The sequence below is a fragment of the Lathyrus oleraceus genome, chromosome 3 (genome assembly GCF_024323335.1).
Source record: "Lathyrus oleraceus cultivar Zhongwan6 chromosome 3, CAAS_Psat_ZW6_1.0, whole genome shotgun sequence".
Lineage (NCBI taxonomy): Eukaryota > Viridiplantae > Streptophyta > Magnoliopsida > Fabales > Fabaceae > Lathyrus > Lathyrus oleraceus.
In genome coordinates this window covers 6,528,826-6,549,776 of record NC_066581.1, presented here as the reverse complement: position 1 = coordinate 6,549,776, position 20,951 = coordinate 6,528,826, and the positions used below count along the sequence as shown (strand labels likewise).

At 34.3% G+C, this 20,951-nt stretch overlaps 1 protein-coding gene and 1 non-coding gene across 2 annotated transcripts; both read left to right on the top strand.

The window, feature by feature from the left end:
* Positions 1–5,063: 5,063 nt before the first annotated feature.
* On the top strand, positions 5,064–5,135 carry TRNAC-GCA (transfer RNA cysteine (anticodon GCA)). Its single transcript has one exon. It is a non-coding gene; the product is annotated as a tRNA-Cys (tRNA).
* A 5,193-nt stretch (positions 5,136–10,328) lies between these two features.
* LOC127132066 (pyruvate dehydrogenase E1 component subunit alpha-3, chloroplastic) lies at positions 10,329–13,749 on the top strand. Its single transcript, XM_051060936.1, has 3 exons — positions 10,329–10,716; positions 11,570–12,350; positions 13,230–13,749. The coding sequence occupies exons 1-3, from the start codon at positions 10,507–10,509 to the stop codon at positions 13,505–13,507; spliced, it is 1,269 nt and encodes a 422-aa protein (XP_050916893.1). The 5' UTR covers positions 10,329–10,506; the 3' UTR covers positions 13,508–13,749.
* Positions 13,750–20,951: the final 7,202 nt, after the last annotated feature.

Genomic DNA, 20,951 nt, shown 5'->3' with positions numbered 1-20,951 from the left:
TTTCATTCATCTCGTTGCTAATGGTCAATCATATAATCAATATGAAAACAAATGAATATCACAATATTCTCACACAACTTTGTGTGTAAACACTTGTAACAAGAATTAAATGAAAAGGGTTTTTAGATAATCATGCATGATGATACAAAAAGGTTTTTAGATGAAGTGAGAGATGAAATTATGAACAATTTAAAAGTAGTATAGTATAAATTGCAATTAGCACCTTAGTTATGTTCACTAGTCTCAAATCTTCACTTGAATTTCTATGTTCAAACCTTCTTGATCAACTTCATCATTGATGTGTGTAACACCCCTTTTTCTATCCTAAAATATTCAACATATAATCAGAGTAAATAAGCACGCATATAAACAAAAGGGCGTCACATCGACGTTTTCAAAAACTAAAAGCTTTCAAAAATCAACCTCATTCATCATCAATATATAATACACCTGTTCATTTAAAATAACACATCTCACTTATCATGAATATTCAAGCATATGCGTTCGCAGCGGAAAATAATGAATACTCATGTATTTCATAACATGATCCATATCCCATACCATGATCATCTCTCAATAATCACCTCAAGATAAAATAAATCAAGTAATAACATAATGCATATCCAAATAAGATATGAGTTCAATACGACTAATCTACCCAGTGTTACATGACCAGAGCATTGACTCACTACTTAGTCTTCAAACTAAAATACGGAAACTCTCCGGCTAATCTCGAGCGAGCTACCGTCCACTTACTTCAGCAATACTACTCTGGAGTATCTGCACGATACCCATGTAAAGGTAACATTCAAACAGAAAGGGTGCGAATTCAAATCATTATGGAGAAGTATAATAAAGCACAATGATTAAATCAACAATTAACGGATTTCATCACACCTTGTATAACCATATAAATAATACTAACCAACATTTATTTCACATATTCCAAACATCCATCAAAATGCAAGGAGTATAATATTCAAATCCAATATTATATTCATAAATATACACACAACTACAACGATCACATAATCACATATTTTGCCAAATTATGTATTCAAACATCACCAAATTCAATTACCATATCTCATACACACATCACAATCACATCAAGTTATGTACTTAAACATCACCAAATTCAATTACCATATCTCATACACACATCACAATCACAACAATGCATACACTCAATTATCACATGACTCTAATGTGACTCAATGCAAGACATGTGACTCTATGCATGCGGTACCTCAATGTGAACCCAAAGTTTCACCGCTTTCCGATTCAATATCTAGAATCCAAGCCACGCTTCCGATCCGGACAAGATCAAAGCCACTACCATGCCTATTTCCAATTAAGGATCAACGTGTGCTACATCTACCACACCTATTTCCAATTAAGGATTAACATGTGCTACATCTACCACGCGCTATTTCCAATTAAGGATCAACGTGTGCTACGTCTATTTCCAATTAAGGATCACTGTCTATCTACCACGCCTATTTCCAATTAAGGATCAACGTGTGCTACGTCTATTTCCAATTAAGGATCACCGTCTATCTACCACGCCTATTTCCAATTAAGGATCAACGTGTGCTACGTCTATTTCCAATTAAGGATCACCGTCTATCTACCACGCCTATTTCCAATTAAGGATCAACGTGTGCTACGTCTATTTCCAATTAAGGATCACCGTCTATGTGAATCCACAGTTTCACCGATTCCACCATGAAGCCGACCATGCCATGAATGAATGTGCAAATACCAACACATAGGCAATTAAGATCATCTCTACCATCTTAACATTCCACATATCACCATAATTCAACTCTATGAATTATCCACAAATGGAACATATACACATTCATAACAATATATCATTCACAATCCACCAATGGTACATATACACATTCATAACACTATATCATTCACAATCCACCAATGGTACATATACACATTCATAACAATATATCATTCACAATCCACCAATGGTATATATACACATTCATAACAATATATCATTCACATAATATCTATTAGAGTCACCTTTCTAATGCTTTAAACCCCAACCCAAAATGATTCACGAGTTGAAAGTTATGAATAAAACCGCGCACGAAGGCATTACTAAAAAATTGTTGTTTTCTAAATTTTCCAACATAATTTTCATCTTCTTCAACCCCAAAAACGTCCATGAAATAATCTCCAAAATTATTTTATTCCTGAAACAAAGTTATAGCCTTCTGTTTCAACTATCCAACGCTTCAAACGGCACTTGATTTGGACTTACGGATCAAAAGTTATGACCAAAACGATTTCGACCGAAAAACATAAAAAGTGCTCGCGATTGCGACGGACAGAATGCAGAATTTTTTGCGGTTTTCATCGTTGGAGGACTTTCGGACCTCCGATTTCGATTCCGTAAAAAGGCAAATGTTCAGAAAATTATAACTCATACAATACCCTAATTATATAACGTTAATTTTCATTTTTAACACAATTAAATCACCACAATCAAGAGTACTCATCAAACCTAACAATTCAAAACAACCATACAAAATTAGGGATTTTAACCTAAACATACATCTACCCATTAACCCGATCATACTAACCCATAATAATAAGGATCCCCCCATTACCTCTTCAATTTTCTGGAAACCCTAGCTCTTCTCTTTATTTTTCCTCTCCTCTTTCTCTATTGCCTTCAAATGATCAAATGAATCCTAATTCCCACTCTCCTCCCCTCTTATATACTAGTATTCTATTTGGGCTTAAAGCATGATACTTCTAATTTAATTAATAGGCCCAATAAGACCTAATATTTAAATATCTCTAATTAGTTCAATTAAATTAAACTAACCCCACATACACACTAAGTTAATTAATACAATTATTTAATTATATCTCATATCAACTAAATAATTAATTAACACACCAAAATTAATTAATATAATCAATTATTATACTACCTAACAACCAATTAATTAATTAACACTCCACATAATTAAAATAAAATATAATAATAATAGTATAATAAATAAATACTAAAATTGGGTTGTTACAATGTGCATGACACTTTTGATCATTTTCTTCTTTGATTATCTTTGTCTTCATCAAAACTAAACTATATATAAGACATATTCTTCACAATCTTCCCTTTTTTGATGATGACAAACTCTTTGAGTTTTTGTTTTGAAAATGATTGAAAAGTCTTCCCCCAAATTGCGTGTCTCCATTTTAATTGGTGAATCTTGCAATGACAAAGTCAAACTTTTGATGTCATTGTTTAAGTGCTTGTTTTTTAATCCATACAAGGATCTGACAAGCTTACACACCTTTTGTTCATTACCAAGAAGTACATAACCTTAAGGTCACTTCATGTAAATCTTCTCGTTGAGATCTCCATTTTGAAATGTCGTTTTGACATCCATTTGATGAACTATAAGGTCATGCAAAGAAACTAATGCAAACAATACTTTAATTATCGCCATCCTTGCTACCGATGCATATGTGTTGAAATAATCAATACCTTATTTTTATCTAAAACTCTTGGTTACTAATCTATACTTGTAGGTGTTTAGTGTACCATCACTATGATACTTCCTTCTAAACACCCACTAGCATTCAATGAGTCCTAATTCTTTAGGTAGATCAGCAAGTTCCCAAGTATTGTTTGAGATTATTGGATCCATTTCATCTTAGATATCATCCTTATAAAAAAAGGAGTCCTTTGAAGCTGTTACTTCTGTATAAGTCTTAAGATCATCTTCCACTTGAAGCATAATATGAACTTTACGAACAAAATTCTCATTATTTCCTTCTACTAGATAATAGAAATAAATTGATTATCGATTTTGTTCGGTTCTAGATCCTTAGTCTTTCAGACTCTCTTACTTATTCTAAGTTCATGTTGTTTTTTCAATAGTCTGTGACGAACTTTCGATTTATGTTTCAACAATTCGTGGAGAACCTTCCTCACGAGATTCTTCATTTGTGGGAATCTCGAATTCCATATCCTCCGTGATAAAATTCTCAAAATTTCACATCTCAGGATTCTAAACTCCAAATCCAGAAGTATATGTAAGTCATGAAAATAAATTTCATCAAACAAAAATAATTCACATAACATATATATCATAATTCAATTTCATAAGTTGAAATTACAAACTTTAATAGATTTTACTACTTTAGTAAATAGTAATTATCAAATCCAAACTTTAACAAATTTTAAAATTTTCAATTTCAATAACTTTTTATCGATTTATTTAACACGGAATAATTACAAATTTTATAAAATGAGAAGCACTTTAATAGAAGGTATTGTGGTTGATTGGTGCACATTATGGTTCCATAATGAACAAGTTTTCTACTCTAAAACAATAATACTCTTTCCGTTTCAAAATAATCGTCCCTTTAACAAATAAAATTTAACTTAAAATTAAGGTCATTTTCATTTTTTAATATAGAAAAAATAATTATTATTTTTCAAATTGTATCTCTTAATAATTAGTATGTGCAAAATTTTCAACATATTAATCTGATTAATTTAATAAAAATATACTTATTACATTTTTTAATTTGTGTGTAAAAAACTTAAACAAAAATCATTTTGAAACGTAGACAATATACAGCCAATATTCATTGACCGATTATAATATAAATACATACTATGAACTAAAGAATTAGTGGGTAAGTAACTCATAACAAATTAATCCTAAAATATAAGATAAATAACAGCGAAATAGAAATAATTAAATAACTCTAGTAAAGGGAGAGTTTGAGAAAATTCTTCATTTGTTTGTACATACTGTATATATAAATTTTTGTCAATATACGCATTTGTAAACAAAATATGTTCAGTGATTTAATTATGTTTATTTATGCTTAAAAAATTAGAAAGTTTCTTAAACCGTACAATATGACTTTTTAAATAATTCTTACCAAAACCTCTTAGGATTTGATGCAAATTTTATATAACGATGATGGGTGTATCTAAGTTTCACGTTGAACATATTGAAAGCGTACTATTATAGTTTAGATTTCTTTTATTCAATTACAATCACCAAGGGTCCATAGCTCAGTGGTAGAGCATTTGACTGCAGATCAAGAGGTCACCGGTTCGAACCCGGTTGGGCCCTTTTTCTTTTCACACAATTTTGAATTTTTTATATTCTGGGCCCTCGCGCTGAATGAACTGTTTTGGTTTTTCATATTTTTGTGATTTTGTAGTTGCATAGAAATAATTCAGATAGGCACTAGAATATGATTTTTCCTATGAAGAAAAATAAAACACTTAGATAATCTCCGTTAGTTTTAAGGATTTTTTTCATACAATATTATAATAATGGGGTGTATTAAAGCCATCAAATTTTCAAACTATTTTTTTTGATAAAAAGAAGAGGTTAAAGGTAGTGCACCGTCAGTGTAAAGAAATATTACACTGACATCCAATCAAAATATTTTATATTGTCAATACACTAATATCCAATCAAAACATTTTATATTGTCAAATCATAACAGTATTTTAAAAATAAAAGTGTGATGTGGCGGGATACACGAGTCTCATTGGTTGACAGTGTAAAAATGTCAGTGTATATTCTTTTTTCTCAAAAAAGAATAAACATTATTTTAATTTTATATTAATATTCTATGATAGATTTTTATATTTTAGTGTATTATCATCAATTTCAAAATGCACATTCAGATATCAGATAACACATTGTCAAAACGAAACAACGATTACAATGGAAACATTTTGAACATAGGGACACAACCCTCCCATGTTTTAGAGAACTGTTCAAATACATGGCAACAATGTTTTGAGAACTTTTAAAAAGTGACAAACAATCAACCAAAATTGGTTCTAACACATCATCAAAACAAACAAGGCTTAAACAGTCCACTACTGATAAAGCATTAGAAACAAGGTTTAAACTATTTCAGTGTTGCTGTGGCATAGGAGGCATTCAGGGGTGGTCTTGATCCCCTTTTTCATCAAGTTCGCTCTGGTGGGGAGGATGTTCTTCTCCAGTCTCCACAAGAAGTTTTTGATTCTGTTATGAATAATAGTTGTCCAAATCTTTTTCCACATCTTCTTTTGATTATGGCTCGATGGTCAGGATGTAGCAGCACGCCTTTTGTTTCCAAGTATGTGATAGTCCATTTTCACAGAATATTCCCCCATCTTTTTCATTGTGCCAAATGAATTTATCTTCCGGCCTTCTCCAAGAAAGTGAGATACTAGTAATTCGGGAACCTTCTATGGGATCGAAGCATGCTTTGATGATGTTTTTTTTTTCCAACAACACATGTCTTGATCAATAAGCTCACTCACAAATGCATCTTTGTAAGGACCCCAAACTGGTCCATGAATTTTAAATCCTGCACCATTGGGCAGTAAATTATCCTGCCAGACTTTTATTGTGACTCCATTACCAATCCTCCACCTCCAACTTTTCTCCACTAGATCTTTGGAGCCCAAGATACTCCTCCAAGCATAACTTGAGGCAAAACCCAACTTTGCTTCTCTAAGAGTACTCTTTGGATAATACATTCTCTTAGAAAACTCTTTCCAATAAAGAAGGGTCGTCGGTTAAAAGTCTCCATAAATTCTTTCCTAATAGACTGAGGTTAAAATCTTCAATACCTCGAAATCCCATGCCTCACACCTTTTATCTGAGAAAATTTGTTCCAACTCATCTAATGAATCTTCTCGTCATCTTTGGAGGAACCCCACAAGAAATGTACTCCTTGAAGACGTCTCCCAAAGCTTGAATTGATCTTAACTTTTTTCTCCTCTACTACTAGTACTATTCCAACAATGTCTTACCATGTTCTCGCATTTGTTATCCCTTGTCCACTCCTCTTCAAATTGAAAAAGTTGCCTTTGTTTTCTGTTGTTATTTTTCATATTGAATTCTAGGCAAATTATTACCACATCGTGATCTCAGCCATACCTTGGGAGATGAAGAATCCTGATAGGTGCAAGTCTATTAATGAGACATGAAGTTTCCAAAGCTTATCTAATTTGCACTGGATATTAGCCTCACCAGATTTGCCACTAGACCACATGAAAGGGTAACCTTCAAATCCCAAATCATGCAATCCGCGTGAATCTATAGCTTGTCTACCCCAAAGGAATTGGCTCGACGTTCTACTTTCTTCCTTGTTTCTCATTCTCAAATTATGTCGTTAAAGTCCCCGAAGCACAACCATTTATCTCCGACCTCATTCTCAATGTTTTGAATAAGACTCCAGGTTTTCTTCTTGTATGTTCTTCTGGGAATCTGTAGATTCCAACAAATCTCCAAGGTTGGTCTTCCTCACTATCGTTAAAATTTCACTAATATGGTTCAAAGAGAAAGAATAAAAGGTCACCTATATTTATTTATTCCATAGAAGCATAATACCTCTCACCCTATCTTTTTCGGATCCTCTACACTCCATTGTGTGACAACTCTGAGTGCTATCCCATATTATGAGTTTTTGAGTGATGTCAAAGTTTGTGATAGAAATGTACTTGAAAATCATTTCAAAAAGATCTCTAGCATGACATATCATTAAAATAACAATTGAGAAGATTTTTGCATCACTAAAATATCATTTTTGCGTATTTTGATGTTTTGGATCGACGCATGAGTTGGTTTATCGATACATGTCTAAATTGCGTTTCTGAAATTCAATTTTGGTTCAGCATGTATCGACTCATATGGTGATGTATCAATACACGTGTAATTGGTTTTCTCAAAAATCAATTTTCCTTCATCATGTATCGACCCATTGGTGGTTGTATCGATACATGGCAATTCAACCTTTTTGTTTGATGTTTTCTACCAAACATGTATCGACCCATTTACTCATGTATCGACTCATGCTATATTAAAATTGTGAAAAATTGTTTTTCAACCCAGTATGGATCGACCCATACCCCATGTATTGATACATCATGATACATTCATTCTGGAAAACGTTTTTGTTACCTCATGTATCGCCCAATTAGGTCATGTGTCGACTCATGAGTCAATTTTTGCACACATGTATCGACTCATGCATCGTATGTATCGACTCATCCAACTAAAATTTTCTGTTATTTTCTGTTTTCACTCTGTTATAAGTAGTAAAACATTATTCTTTTTACACGACACATGAAAACATTTTGAGAGCATTTTTTGTGTGAGCAAGAAACCTGAAAGATACTTTGTCTTCATCATCTTCTCAAATCATCTTTTCACATTCAATCACATTGAAACATAATAATCATTATGCATTGCATCAAGAGATCTTTGAGATAACGTTCAGCTGTAGGATTTGTAATCGAAGCTGGGTTGAAGGGATATAAAGGGGGTTTCTCTGAAAAACCGGAAGGTTTTCCATCAAGAACGGATCGTTTCTTGGGGGGTTTTCATCAAAGTCAAGTGGATCGAATTCAGCCGTAGCGAAGGGGTTTGGAAATCTGGGATATTTCGCAAACAAGTAGTGGAGCAGAGGATTGGTCGTTGATTTTGAGGTTCAAGACTTAATCAGATCGAATCAAGCAGGGTTAAGACAAATTCAACATAATCAGTGGGATTGGTGTTTGTTATTTGTGTTGTAACCTTGTAAACATTTGCAACATTATTGGAAATAAGATCCCAATTTCGATTTCGAAATTGAGGGGAGACGTACCCACACGCGAGGACGATAGTGGGAAACTTCCTTACCAAACTCTCTGCATACAATTTTCTATCCTTGATCTCTTTACTTTTTCAGTAAGTTTATCATTCAATTGTGGTGTTAATTTTTCTGTTGAATGATCCTACATTGGCAAAAAAAATCTGCATAATTGAAAAACTGTTTTAGTGTTTTGATTTGAGAAAATTGCTTTGACAACTCCATTGACAATAAGGATTATTAAACATTGCACACCAACTGTTTGATAAAAGTGTTATGCTTGTTTTTGTTCATTGGAATATAGTGCTGTTTGTGAATTTCATTAAAACGATTATCCAAGCGTGTTTATTTGTTATCAGCATATTGTTATCCATCAGTTTATTGCATGTCTGGTTTTCTAGTAGTCGGTTCAGAATAGCGGAAGTCGATTCGGGACTGCGCTTTTCCGCTAGCCTTTAAAAATCAATTAAAAATTTTAAAATCCGTGATTTTTTTGTGACGATCTATTCACCCCCCCTCTCGATCACCTGCCACACCGTCTAACAAGTGGAATCAGAGTCTGATTCGCTAGTGCTATGTATCTTCTCGTAACGATATGACTTCTGAACCAAATGGGGCTTACAATAGAGCTCCAGTTTTCAACAGTGAAAATTATGACTATTGGAAAGACTGCATGTGAGTACACATAAATTCCATAGAAAGGACTGTATGGGTTGCCATCTGTGACAGTCCTTTTGAGATTACTATAACCAACTCGGAAGACAACATTGTACCAAAACCAGAGGCACAATGGACTGTCGACGATGAAAAGAAGTGGGCGTACGATTGGAAAGCCCGAAACATTTTAATTTCAACACTTTAGAGATAAATGACTACAATCATAGGGAATATCAAAAGTTAAAAATATACATGCTTTAATATTATTGTGAGACCTCGAGAGTTGTTCACTTGAATTAACGCACATGCTTTGATATTGTAGACATACAACACTAGATTACTTTCCACCTCATCTGTCACGATATATCTCATCACATAATATATGAACTTCATTAATCGAATAATTACTCAACATGACTCTCACTATTAATTTAACTTCTTTATTATCACTTATTATTATTCAACATGAACATGTGACAACCTATTATTATTGTTACCTTTTTGCTCATGGCTATTCACAAAGTTTTATTATGAGAATCAATTTAGATTATTTCAATCACTCACTGTGGGATCGATACTCTTACTTTTACATCAATTGCTACTATTTTTTAGTGTGTGTACTTGCACATATAAATAACACAACAAATATTGAGTTGATCATATGTAAAAACCTTGGTAGTTTGTAGAAGGTTTATAGATTGATCTTGTTCAGAAGGTCGAATTGTTTGTAAAGTTGTCTGCGTTGATCATGTATAAAAGCTCAAGATTGTTGTAGTGAAAATTTTAAATGATTTAGGCCGAAACAGGATAAAATCTCCGATGTAATATTTTTATCATTTATCTCTTTTATTTTGTTATTTATCTATTCATCTCTTCTGCCATAAAAAATTTAAATCAATTTTTAAAAAATTCAAAGACACTATTGAATTGGTTTTTAGAGTGAAGAAATTGAATTGGTTGTAGGCAAAGTTAGTTGAGTATTGTGTCTATTTAATTTCTTAAATGAACTAAGACATGAAAACATAGTTACATAGGTGAAGTAAGAGTGAAAATGAAATGAGAAATTGCCAATGCACTTGACGGTGATTTCCACCTTTTTCTTGTTCCCTCCGCCCATTTTCTCTCTTGACTCTAAACAATAATACACTACTAATAACCTTTTCTTCTTCTCTTCTCTTTCTCTTTCTCATTCCATTGATTACAATGTCTGTGTTCTCCACAACACCCAATCTTTCTCTCCCTCTCAGATCCAATGCTAACCCTATTCTTCCTTCTCCCACACTCACACCTTTCTTCGGATCCACTCGCAAATTTCACTCCATTTCTCCAATTAGGCTTTCCAACCAGACCTCCATCGTTGCCTCCGTCTCCGATGCTCTCAAGACCAACACTCTCACTTCACCCTCCAATTTGGTACTTTATCCATTTTCTTATCTGTTTTTTTAATCTTGACTTGTTAATTTCTTCAATGTAGCATGGATTCTTCATAACCTGTTTTTTTGATTTTGAAAAGCTCTCAACCCTGATTGAATAAGCGTATGTTTGGACGTTTGATTCTGGTGAAAAAAATTGATTATGGTTAAAATTGAACTGAATATAAAGAGATTTATGTTTGGATAACTTTATGTAAAATTTCAATGTAAAAATCAAGTTTAAACTCAAAAGCTACAAATTTTAGAATCAATTATGTAGGAAGAATTAATTCTACCTCAGAAGAATCAAACACCTCAAAATCAACACTACACCTCTAGAATTGGTTTGGATTCTTCCAAAAGCTAAACCAAACATACACTAAATAGATTGTTTGGAGCATATAGCACAAGCTCTTGTCATGATTAGAGGCTTATGTATATGATTCTATAAGTTATTTTTATATAAAAAGATAAAATAATGTTAGATTTGTCTTTATATATATGTTATAATTTATTTTCATAATAAGCTATCTTGAAAAACTAATGAAATTTAGCGGAAAAAAAGGTTATGAAAAATGGCATAGGCTGTTTTCGTAAATTCTCTCGAACCGTCTCATAAAACTTAGGTCAGTGGATAAGTTTGATTAAGCCAATCCAAACAGGTTCTCAATGTTATATTTCATTTGTTTAGATACTTCACAATTTGGTGGTGTATGTATGTCACGTGTCTTTTGTGATATGTGAGACGAGAAAAGGAGAGATATTGTTATGCTGCTACTTGCCCATTTAGCTTTGGATTACAGATGAGAATTTTGAGTGTGCTGTTTTTTATTTTGATTTGTTTGTGCGTGCAGCTAATTACCAAGGAGGAAGGTTTGGTTATCTATGAAGACATGATATTAGGCAGGTCTTTTGAAGACATGTGTGCTCAGATGTATTACAGAGGAAAAATGTTTGGTTTTGTTCACTTGTATAATGGCCAAGAAGCTGTGTCAACTGGATTCATCAAGCTTCTTAAGAAAGAAGACTCTGTTGTGAGCACTTATCGAGACCATGTTCATGCACTCAGTAAGGGGGTTCCGGCGCGTGCTGTGATGAGTGAGCTCTTTGGTAAGGCCACTGGATGCTGCCGGGGTCAAGGTGGATCTATGCACATGTTCTCGAAAGAACATAATGTGATCGGTGGGTTTGCTTTTATTGGGGAAGGAATTCCTGTGGCCACTGGAGCAGCATTTTCCAGTAAGTATAAAAGGGAGGTATTGAAACAGGCAGATGCTGATTATGTGACATTGGCATTTTTTGGAGATGGAACGTGTAATAATGGACAGTTCTATGAATGCCTAAACATGGCAGCTTTATGGAAATTGCCTATTGTGTTTGTGGTGGAGAACAATTTGTGGGCTATTGGAATGTCGCATCTAAGGGCAACTTCAGATCCTCAGATATGGAAGAAAGGTCCAGCATTTGGAATGCCCGGGGTTCATGTTGACGGGATGGACGTTTTGAAGGTACGAGAAGTGGCAAAGGAAGCAATTGGGAGAGCTAGGCGAGGAGAGGGACCAACTCTGATAGAATGTGAGACCTATAGATTTAGAGGACATTCATTGGCTGATCCTGATGAGCTTCGTGACCCTGGTGAGCCTTTACATTATGCTTTCCTTTTAGTGTCTATTTTGACTGTGTTGTTAATCTTGAACTTAATTATATTATTATACTCTTTTACAGTTTCGATAGTTACCTTCAGTCTCCCTGCATAATCCGTGTACATTTGTTGTCATATAGTTTACACTTTACTGTGCATTAACTTCCTAGACTTTTGGGGATTTAATTAATTTTAAGAGCATTTTTCTTTGCATGTTTGGATGTCGACTGTATTTTGACGGCAAGGGTAAGATTTGGAATAATTAGTAGTTGTTTGGCTTGGGAAAAGAAATTGTTTTCATTTCTTGTTTTCACTTTTGATTAAAAAAATGTCACATTGTTTAAACTGTTTCCCGTATAAACATTTGAAAATAAAACAGGAAACAAAGTGAAAACAAGATGAGATTTTGTATTCAAAAGTAAATATAGAACACGAAAACAAAACGGGATGATGCTTTCTCAAACTTTACTGACCCTTAAGAAAATATTTATTGAGGGTCGATTCAGTTGAGACATTTTGGCCCCTTTGCTACCCTTAATATATCTCAGCATTTTGGCTGGAAGTGCAAACCTTATGCTGCATATTAACATCCTTATTGAAATATGCAAATGGGGATAGATCTCAATTCCCGTTGTTTGATTAACATCTTTGATCTACCCTTATCAACATTATTCAGAAAATATAGTTTTGAATGCTTGATCTGATTTTTCCAATATTTTGATTTTGTTTTGGCTATGTATTTTTCTACCTTTCAATTTATCCATAATCCGAGTTTAGTTCTGCTTTCATTGTGTTCGCCTAGTTCATATATCTTCTATTTTTGTCTTCCAAGTTGGTAACAAGTAACAACCCATCTGCTTTTGCTTTGGCAGCTGAGAAGGCACACTATGCTAGTAGGGATCCCATCTCTGCATTGAAGAAATATATTATTGAGAACAAATTAGCCAGTGAACTGGAGTTGAAAAACATAGAGAAGAAGATTGACGAGGTCATTGAGGAAGCTGTCGAGTTTGCAGAGGAGAGCCCCGTTCCACACCGCAGCCAGCTTCTGGAAAATGTCTTTGCTGATCCAAAAGGTTTTGGAATTGCACCCGATGGCAGTTACAGATGTGAAGACCCCAAATTCACTCAAGGCACTGCTCATGTCTAATCTTTTCAAGTTTGACATTTTTCTGGTTGGAGCTTTCAGATTCGGATGCATGTTCTTATTCATATACTTAATAGAGTTTTCATGTTAGTTAGAAAATGTATTACCTTTTATAAACTATATAAGCAGGATTTGTTCTTTAGGATGGGATTTTATATTTTTTTCTCCTCATATTTATATCATTCTTAAGGAACTAGTGTCAACAATGAAAATCCATAAAATTGGATTCCTTCTGTTTTCATGTATTTCTTTTCTTCACTGTAAAACTTTATTCATGTAGTTAAAATGGATACATGTGTTGGGAAACAAACAAAGTACAGAGAATCTTCACTGACAATCATACATGAACTTTCATTGTCTTCACCGACAATCATAACTGTCATGAGCAGCCATTGTCTTCACCGACAATTATACTCCACCATCAAGGGTATAGTTACTTGAAGGTACGTCACTCTAATAATTTTCACATTGTCTTCACTGACAATCATAGTTTTAAAAACTATCATACTCTCTCTTAAAGAATATATTTCACTCGAAGATAAACCACTTCAAGAATTTCACATTGTCACACATAATCTTGCATCTTGTGTAACCTTGATTGAATTTCACATTGTCACACATAAACTTGCATCTTGTGTAATTTTGATTGAATTAACACATTTTTTATTTGAACTTTCCACAAGTCAAAATTTTTTTCCATCAATTTTCTCTAATCCAAACTGCACAGCGGAATTTTGTACTGTAACTCAACAATTTTTTCACAAAACTACCTTTCTTTTCTGATGTGGAAGATCAGACAAAATTGCAACCACAAAACATACTAAGAACACTTATACATGGATCGAACCAGACTCTGATACCAGTTGTTGAGAAAAAACACATAAAGTATAAAGAAAAAGAGGAACACAACACACGAACGTAATGTGAGAATTGTTACAACACATAATATACCATCAACTACCCCAAACCCTCAATACACCCTCCAAAACAAATATTTAACTACATCTCACGACACTCTAATACAAGAGCATAATAGAACAGAGAAAGTCAAATACAAGTTTAAAGTGTTTTTGATTGATGCATCTTTAAACGAAGAACTTAAGTCCTATATATAATCTTGGAATCTATCTTCATTCATAAAACTAAACGTTATGAGACTTCTTCAACATGTATATTTTCAATCAACCCCAATAATCTCCACTTTGATAAAAAAAATACATAAATTTTCACTGTCTTCACCGACAATCATATCCCACCATAAAGAGTATCAACATGTAATTTTCAACCAACCCCAACAACATGGACAACATTCACCTGCTTATGTGATTCCTCTATGTTTTGTTTAGGAGTTTTTTAGGAGGAGGAAGGGAGAATTTTTTAAAAAGAGAATGATCGCTTGAGGAATATAAGGATTTAGGTGACTATGATTTCGGGGATTTACTTTTATTTAAAATTTAAAATTTCTTTAATTTGGAAAAATAAAAAAATATATATTGGAAGAGAGGTTTGGAGTGATTAAATAAATTATTTAAATATAATATATATTATTATAGGCTCCAAAAATTAAAAATATATTAATGGGAAATACTCTTATCATTATATACAAAATTATTCTTTTAAAATTTTTTTTTTTTTTTTTTATATTTTTCAAAAATTCTTTTTCGGTGCCATCTCTTCTCCTCCTGTATTATAATTTTCATAATTTGTTGAATAAAAATTTACTTAGTTATCCAAAACCTTTTTATTTAATAATAAATTGATATTTCAAGAATGATTTATTTGAGGGGAAGGGCAGGCAACAACATTTGTCATATTGAAGGCAAAAGCATATTGAGGCCATGGCGTTTGAGCTGAAATTTTTTAGAGGGATTCTTGTTTTATTTTTCTTTTAAAATGATTTTTATAATATACATATATTTTGTTGGAAAAAAGTTTATGAAGATATTTTTTATAAATTTTAAAAAAATATTAATTTAAATAATTATTCTTAAAATGTTATTTATTTCATTATTTTGCTATAATTATTTTCAAATATTTAAAATTTAAAATTTTGATTATATTTTAATCTTTAATAATGTTATAGAATTTTAAATTAATCTTTCAATTTATATAATTTCTTTTTTAATTTTAATTTTTTTTTTATAAAATTCATTTTTGAAGATACAAAGAAAAAATCAATTTTTTAAAAGTAAAACAAACGGAGTCACAATTGTGTTCTTTGTTCATGATTTGCACTTTACGGCAATTGGACGGTTAAGTGTATGTGATAATGTGAACGAGACCACTTTGTCGCATTACGCGAAAAACCGGCGGGAAACGAAGAACAACAGAGCCGCCACCGTGCGTTATTTATCCCAAAAGAGGGAAAGGAAACGCTCAGAGTAAACCTGGAAAAGACGTGGTCTCGCGACCAAAGAGAAAGGGATCGGGAGTCGGTTATGCAAAGGGAAGGTATTAGCACCCCTACGCATCCGTCGTACTCGACGGGATCCACGCACAATAGGAAGTAAAATGGTTGCTAAAACACTGCTCACACACACACAGACTGGCTGAAAGAGACACAGGAAACAAACAAAACTGACTCGGCAGGATATCGCATCCTGGGCCTACTTAGTCTATCAGGCATAGACATCAGAGTCGAAGTAGTTCGGGCTGGGGAAACGGCACATGCTCGCTAGGATATCGCATCCTATGCATACGTATCTCCTTGGACGAAGGAGAATCAGAGCATTCGTAGCTCGGCTGACACGCACACAAACAAACACAGGCAAAGGCAAACGCGGAGCCCGAATGCCAATCACTGGACTTACATCAGCATCCGAACCAAAACACACGCAAGAAGGCAAACGTGGAGCCCGAATGCCAATCACTGGACTTACATCAGCATCCGAACCAACAAACCCACACTAGAACCCGAATGCCACTCGATGGACTTACATCAGCTTCCAAGCAACAAAAGGATACGAAATGCCAATCACTGGGCTTACATCCATCTCCTAACACACACAAAGACAAAACAAAAAGGGCGCCCGGAGAGATCTGCTCATCTCCTGCCTACGTACCTCATCTGGTATGAGGATCAGGGCGACGTAGTTCCCCTACGGAGGGACACAGGACTAGCCTAACCAGATAACAGAGGGAGACACAACTAGGGAGACTACGACTCGAGCCTAGATGTTATCATGCAAATTCATCCCTAAGTTAAGGTTTCTAGCTAACTTGCACAGGAAGCAAGCCTATCCTAAACATGACTTGCACAGGAAGCAAGCCACACCAAACCTATCTTGCACAGGAAGCAAGCTAAAGCAAACACACAAGCACAGGTAGCACACACTATATGCAATCAATGGGCTCAATCAAGGTTAGGTTTTAGTCGAGGGGTCGTATCAACCTCAACAAACAAACCACTGTAACAGGGTAATGTTAGCTCTTAACCCTAACATTGAGAGTTAGGGTGAAGCTGATGAAAGGTAAGTGAAGATGAGACTTCACAACTCTTATCCCTGGCCTGGGAGAGCTTAAGACAAGAATGTGTGGGTTCAGAAAGTGGGAACCCTTCTACACATTTGACACTGACTCAACTGTACAACTGTACAAGATCTTGGGTTAGTATCTGCAATGCATCAACACAGTGGTGTGAGCAAAGCAGATGACACACAGAATAACAGGGGATGGATTGCACATCCCTTATATCTGCCAATGCCTCTTCACTTAGGAGGTCTTTGAATATGTGCAAGGACAAATGTAAACAAACACAAACATTGCCTCTTAAGGAGGACTTCAGACAGGTGCCTGGCCAAGTAACAGGCCAGGTCTTCCAGACTACATGGAGTAAGGAAATTATACCTCAATGCAAATTGCTTATCAAGCAAAGCAAAGCAAAGTTCACAAGGAACTAATAGCAACTAAAGTACCTGAAATCAGTCAAGCACAATTAGTATACCAGACACAAAGTTAAAACAAACAGCATAAACCAACAGACAATACAGTCAAGCATATGTGCAAAGCAACAAGCTCATAACAAGTGAGCTAGGCAACCTACAAAACAAACAAGTTAGTTCATGATAAACAATCAAACTCATTCAACTTGTATTGATCTCTTTGAAGCATTTGTTGCTTAACCTGAAAAACCAAGCTTAAACATGAGTGACAAGACCACTAGGACAAGCCTAGGGTCAAAAGGAGATAAAAAGTTTAAAACAGCAAGGGACAAGTGCCCAAAGTCAAGACAAATCAATCAAGAAGCAAACCCAAGCGGTTTCACATTCATATCATTTACCATCATCATTTCACAAACAAATTAGGTCAAAGCATGGCATATAGAACCTCAAAGAAGTCAACAGAATGTCTCAACTCAAATTCAATTACAAACATTTCAATAAATCCTTAAATAAATCATGATCAAACATCATCCACAACATGATAGGCATACCAAATTTCAGCTCATTTGGATCAAAGGAAGTAGGTCAATGAAAATCAGAAAGTCAAAGCAAGTTCAAGCATACTCATACAAAGCATCAAAACATGCACCAACTTCAATTAATCATAAAACAGTGACAAAACATGATAAATGAATGGGACTAAAACCATGACAAACTTTAAGATGTCTACAATTCACATATCAAATTTCAGGTCCATCCAATAAAGCATTAGAATTTCACAAATCATATGGCATCATGTGTCATAAAAGTCAACAATTTGGTCAAACAGGGGAGAAATTGTCAATCAAATAGGAAATGCATTCAAAAATTCCATAAAAATTCACACACATTCTCAACATGCACAAGTGTCCTCATGCAAAAATCCAGACCATTTTGAGTTCATTAAGCATGGTAATTAAAATCATGAAGTTGGACATGCATGGTGTGACACAAATTGTCACACCCCTATTCAAAAAATCAAATCTCCACAACCAGCAATGATAAAATTACAAACTCTATACCAAAATCACCATGAACATGTCTAGTTTAAGCACAAAAAAATTTGAGAGGCATTGGATCATGTATCATCATTTCACAAGCAAATTGGCAAAGCATACATAAAATGGACACACATGAGCAAACCCTAGCACATTTAAAAATTCACACGTGCAAAAAATCTGGAAAAATCATCATAATAAACTAGAGGTCAAGAGGAGCATTTCACAAAAAATCCCATCAAATTTGGATTAAAATTGAGTGACTTATGATTTTTTGAAGTTGGCCATGCAAAATGAAATAAATATTGAAAAAGAAAATGAATTAATTAAAATAATGAAACGGGAATGGCATAATTGTAATAATAGGACTCACTAAGTGAAACGTCGCGTTTCACTTAGTGAGGTGGCGCTCAGTCATACGCTTCATGGCCCAGAAACGAGTAAAAACATGCAAAGCAAAAATCTGGAGATCAAATACGATGCCTGGGTTCATAAACTAGGGTTTAATGCAACAGTAACTTGTTCATCCACACGATGAACAAATTTCTCAGAATCTGGAAAAGAGCATACCATTCGAACCATCCAACCATGTACAATCCAAATCTAACCCTAGTTTCCAACAATTCGAGCTAAACAGGATGAACCATGCACAAACATATTTGACAACCAAACTTTGAATCCATGTATCTTCCTTAATACTCAACCATTTCTCTTGATTCAAAGCTCAATACATTCATGGCAAAAAGATCTATAAGATGCATAGCACGATTTGGACAAATGTGTGGTTCGAAATCTTACCTAGCTTGAAGCACAGTGTGAATTCGTGAGTCCTTTGGCCGCGATTAGTGGAAACAACAACTTCTTGATGCTCCAGATGATGAATGAATGAGTATTGAGAGCCCAGTTACCTCAATTCCAGCTCCAAATTCGACCTGCCATGACTGATGCTCCAATGTAACAGTGATAGGAGATGGTTTTACAGTCGTGAAAAGGTGCTTGCAATGACTCCAAGAAGGTTTGTGAATGGTGAACCAAAGCTCAAGGACACGGGCTCTTTGCAATTTTTCAGAAAAAATTCAGATGAAGATTTTAGTGTTCTTGAGAGAAAATGGGTTTTTGATCTGTTTTGGTGAATAGTGGCTAGGGTTTTTCAGACTGAAAATGTGCACTATATACTCTGATTAGTAATGCTTAAGTTTGGCTAATGAAGTGGTAATCCAATTTAGCTTAAATGAAGTGTTTTGGTCATTTTACTAAAAACCAACCAAATTGCATGGGGTGCATGTTAATGCACGAAATTGGGCTCAAGCAAATCCAAAATATGATTTCTGAACAATTGTAATTGGTATAATGCATTGGAAATGATTTATTTGAAAGTCCATTTTTCAACTCACCCCTTTTTTAATTCATGCACTTGGAAAAAGGCCATTTTGAATGAAAGATTTTTGGTGAATTGTGATGAAAGATTTGGATAGAGCACATCAAATATGACTTGTAGCAAAAAACCCCACCCAATTTGGCCAAATGGTTTGGAAGATATGCCACTTTGAAGTTCAAAAATTTCTGAGAATGATTTGATCATAACTTACCAACCATAAATGATAAATGAGTGTTCTTGGACTTTTTGGAAAGGTGAGAGCAAGATCTTCAACTTTCATGTTGGACAAAATTTCATTTGAAGCTTGTATGATGATGTAAATTTGAGGAGAAAAACTTTCTATTTTTGGCAATTTCCAATTACAGGTCAACTTACTATTTTAGGAAACTTCTTGTCTGACTTTATTTTCTCCAATCTTGACCTTTGAAATGTCAAATGAGACTTGTATGGACATGAATGAACCCTTTCAAACCATCTCCCACCTTGAAATCCATAAAATCAGGCACAGTTGACCACAATTGACCATAGTTGACTTTCTAGGGTTTCTGGCAGACTGCACATTGACTGATGACTTCTGAGCACCCAATCTTTGACCAAACCACTTCCAAAGGACCCCTAGGTCATGTGAACATGTTGGACCAACCCTAGGGCCTTGTCTAAATGGAAATTGCACTTGCTTGCTTGATTGACTGATCTCCTGACCAGTTTGACCTAATTTTGCCAGAGGAACTTGCACTTGGGCAAAGGACAATGCAATGCTATGCAGTGGACTATGTTATGTTAAATGACCTAATATGAAGATGTATGTACAAAAGGTAGGTGCAAATTTGAGGTGCTACACACTTGAACTTGATGTGTTTGATGTTGGTGCAAAGGTAGAATAAATGATGAACAGAAATATTCTATTAAGAGAATGACGGCTACAAAACATGATAAAAGTTACAATGATTGTCACCCTATTTATAAGCTAAAACTAGGGTTGCTAGAATAGGATAAAATACTAAAATACCCTCTAACAAACTTAGGGGCTAAGAAAATAGTACAACTAATAAATATGAATTACTTCTAATACCATCCCTTAATTCATATTCCATCAAAACTTGTAACACCAATTTCATCCCTTAATCTGAGAAATTGATCAGTCTTGATAG

Bases quoted from the DNA above. Each gene is read 5' to 3' on its own strand.
- LOC127132066 (XM_051060936.1), top strand. From the start codon at position 10,507: ATGTCTGTGTTCTCCACAACACCCAATCTTTCTCTCCCTCTCAGATCC. The intron at 10,717-11,569 runs GTACTTTATCCA...TTGTGCGTGCAG, and splicing joins TCACTTCACCCTCCAATTTG to CTAATTACCAAGGAGGAAGG. The intron at 12,351-13,229 runs GTGAGCCTTTAC...TTGCTTTGGCAG, and splicing joins TGATGAGCTTCGTGACCCTG to CTGAGAAGGCACACTATGCT.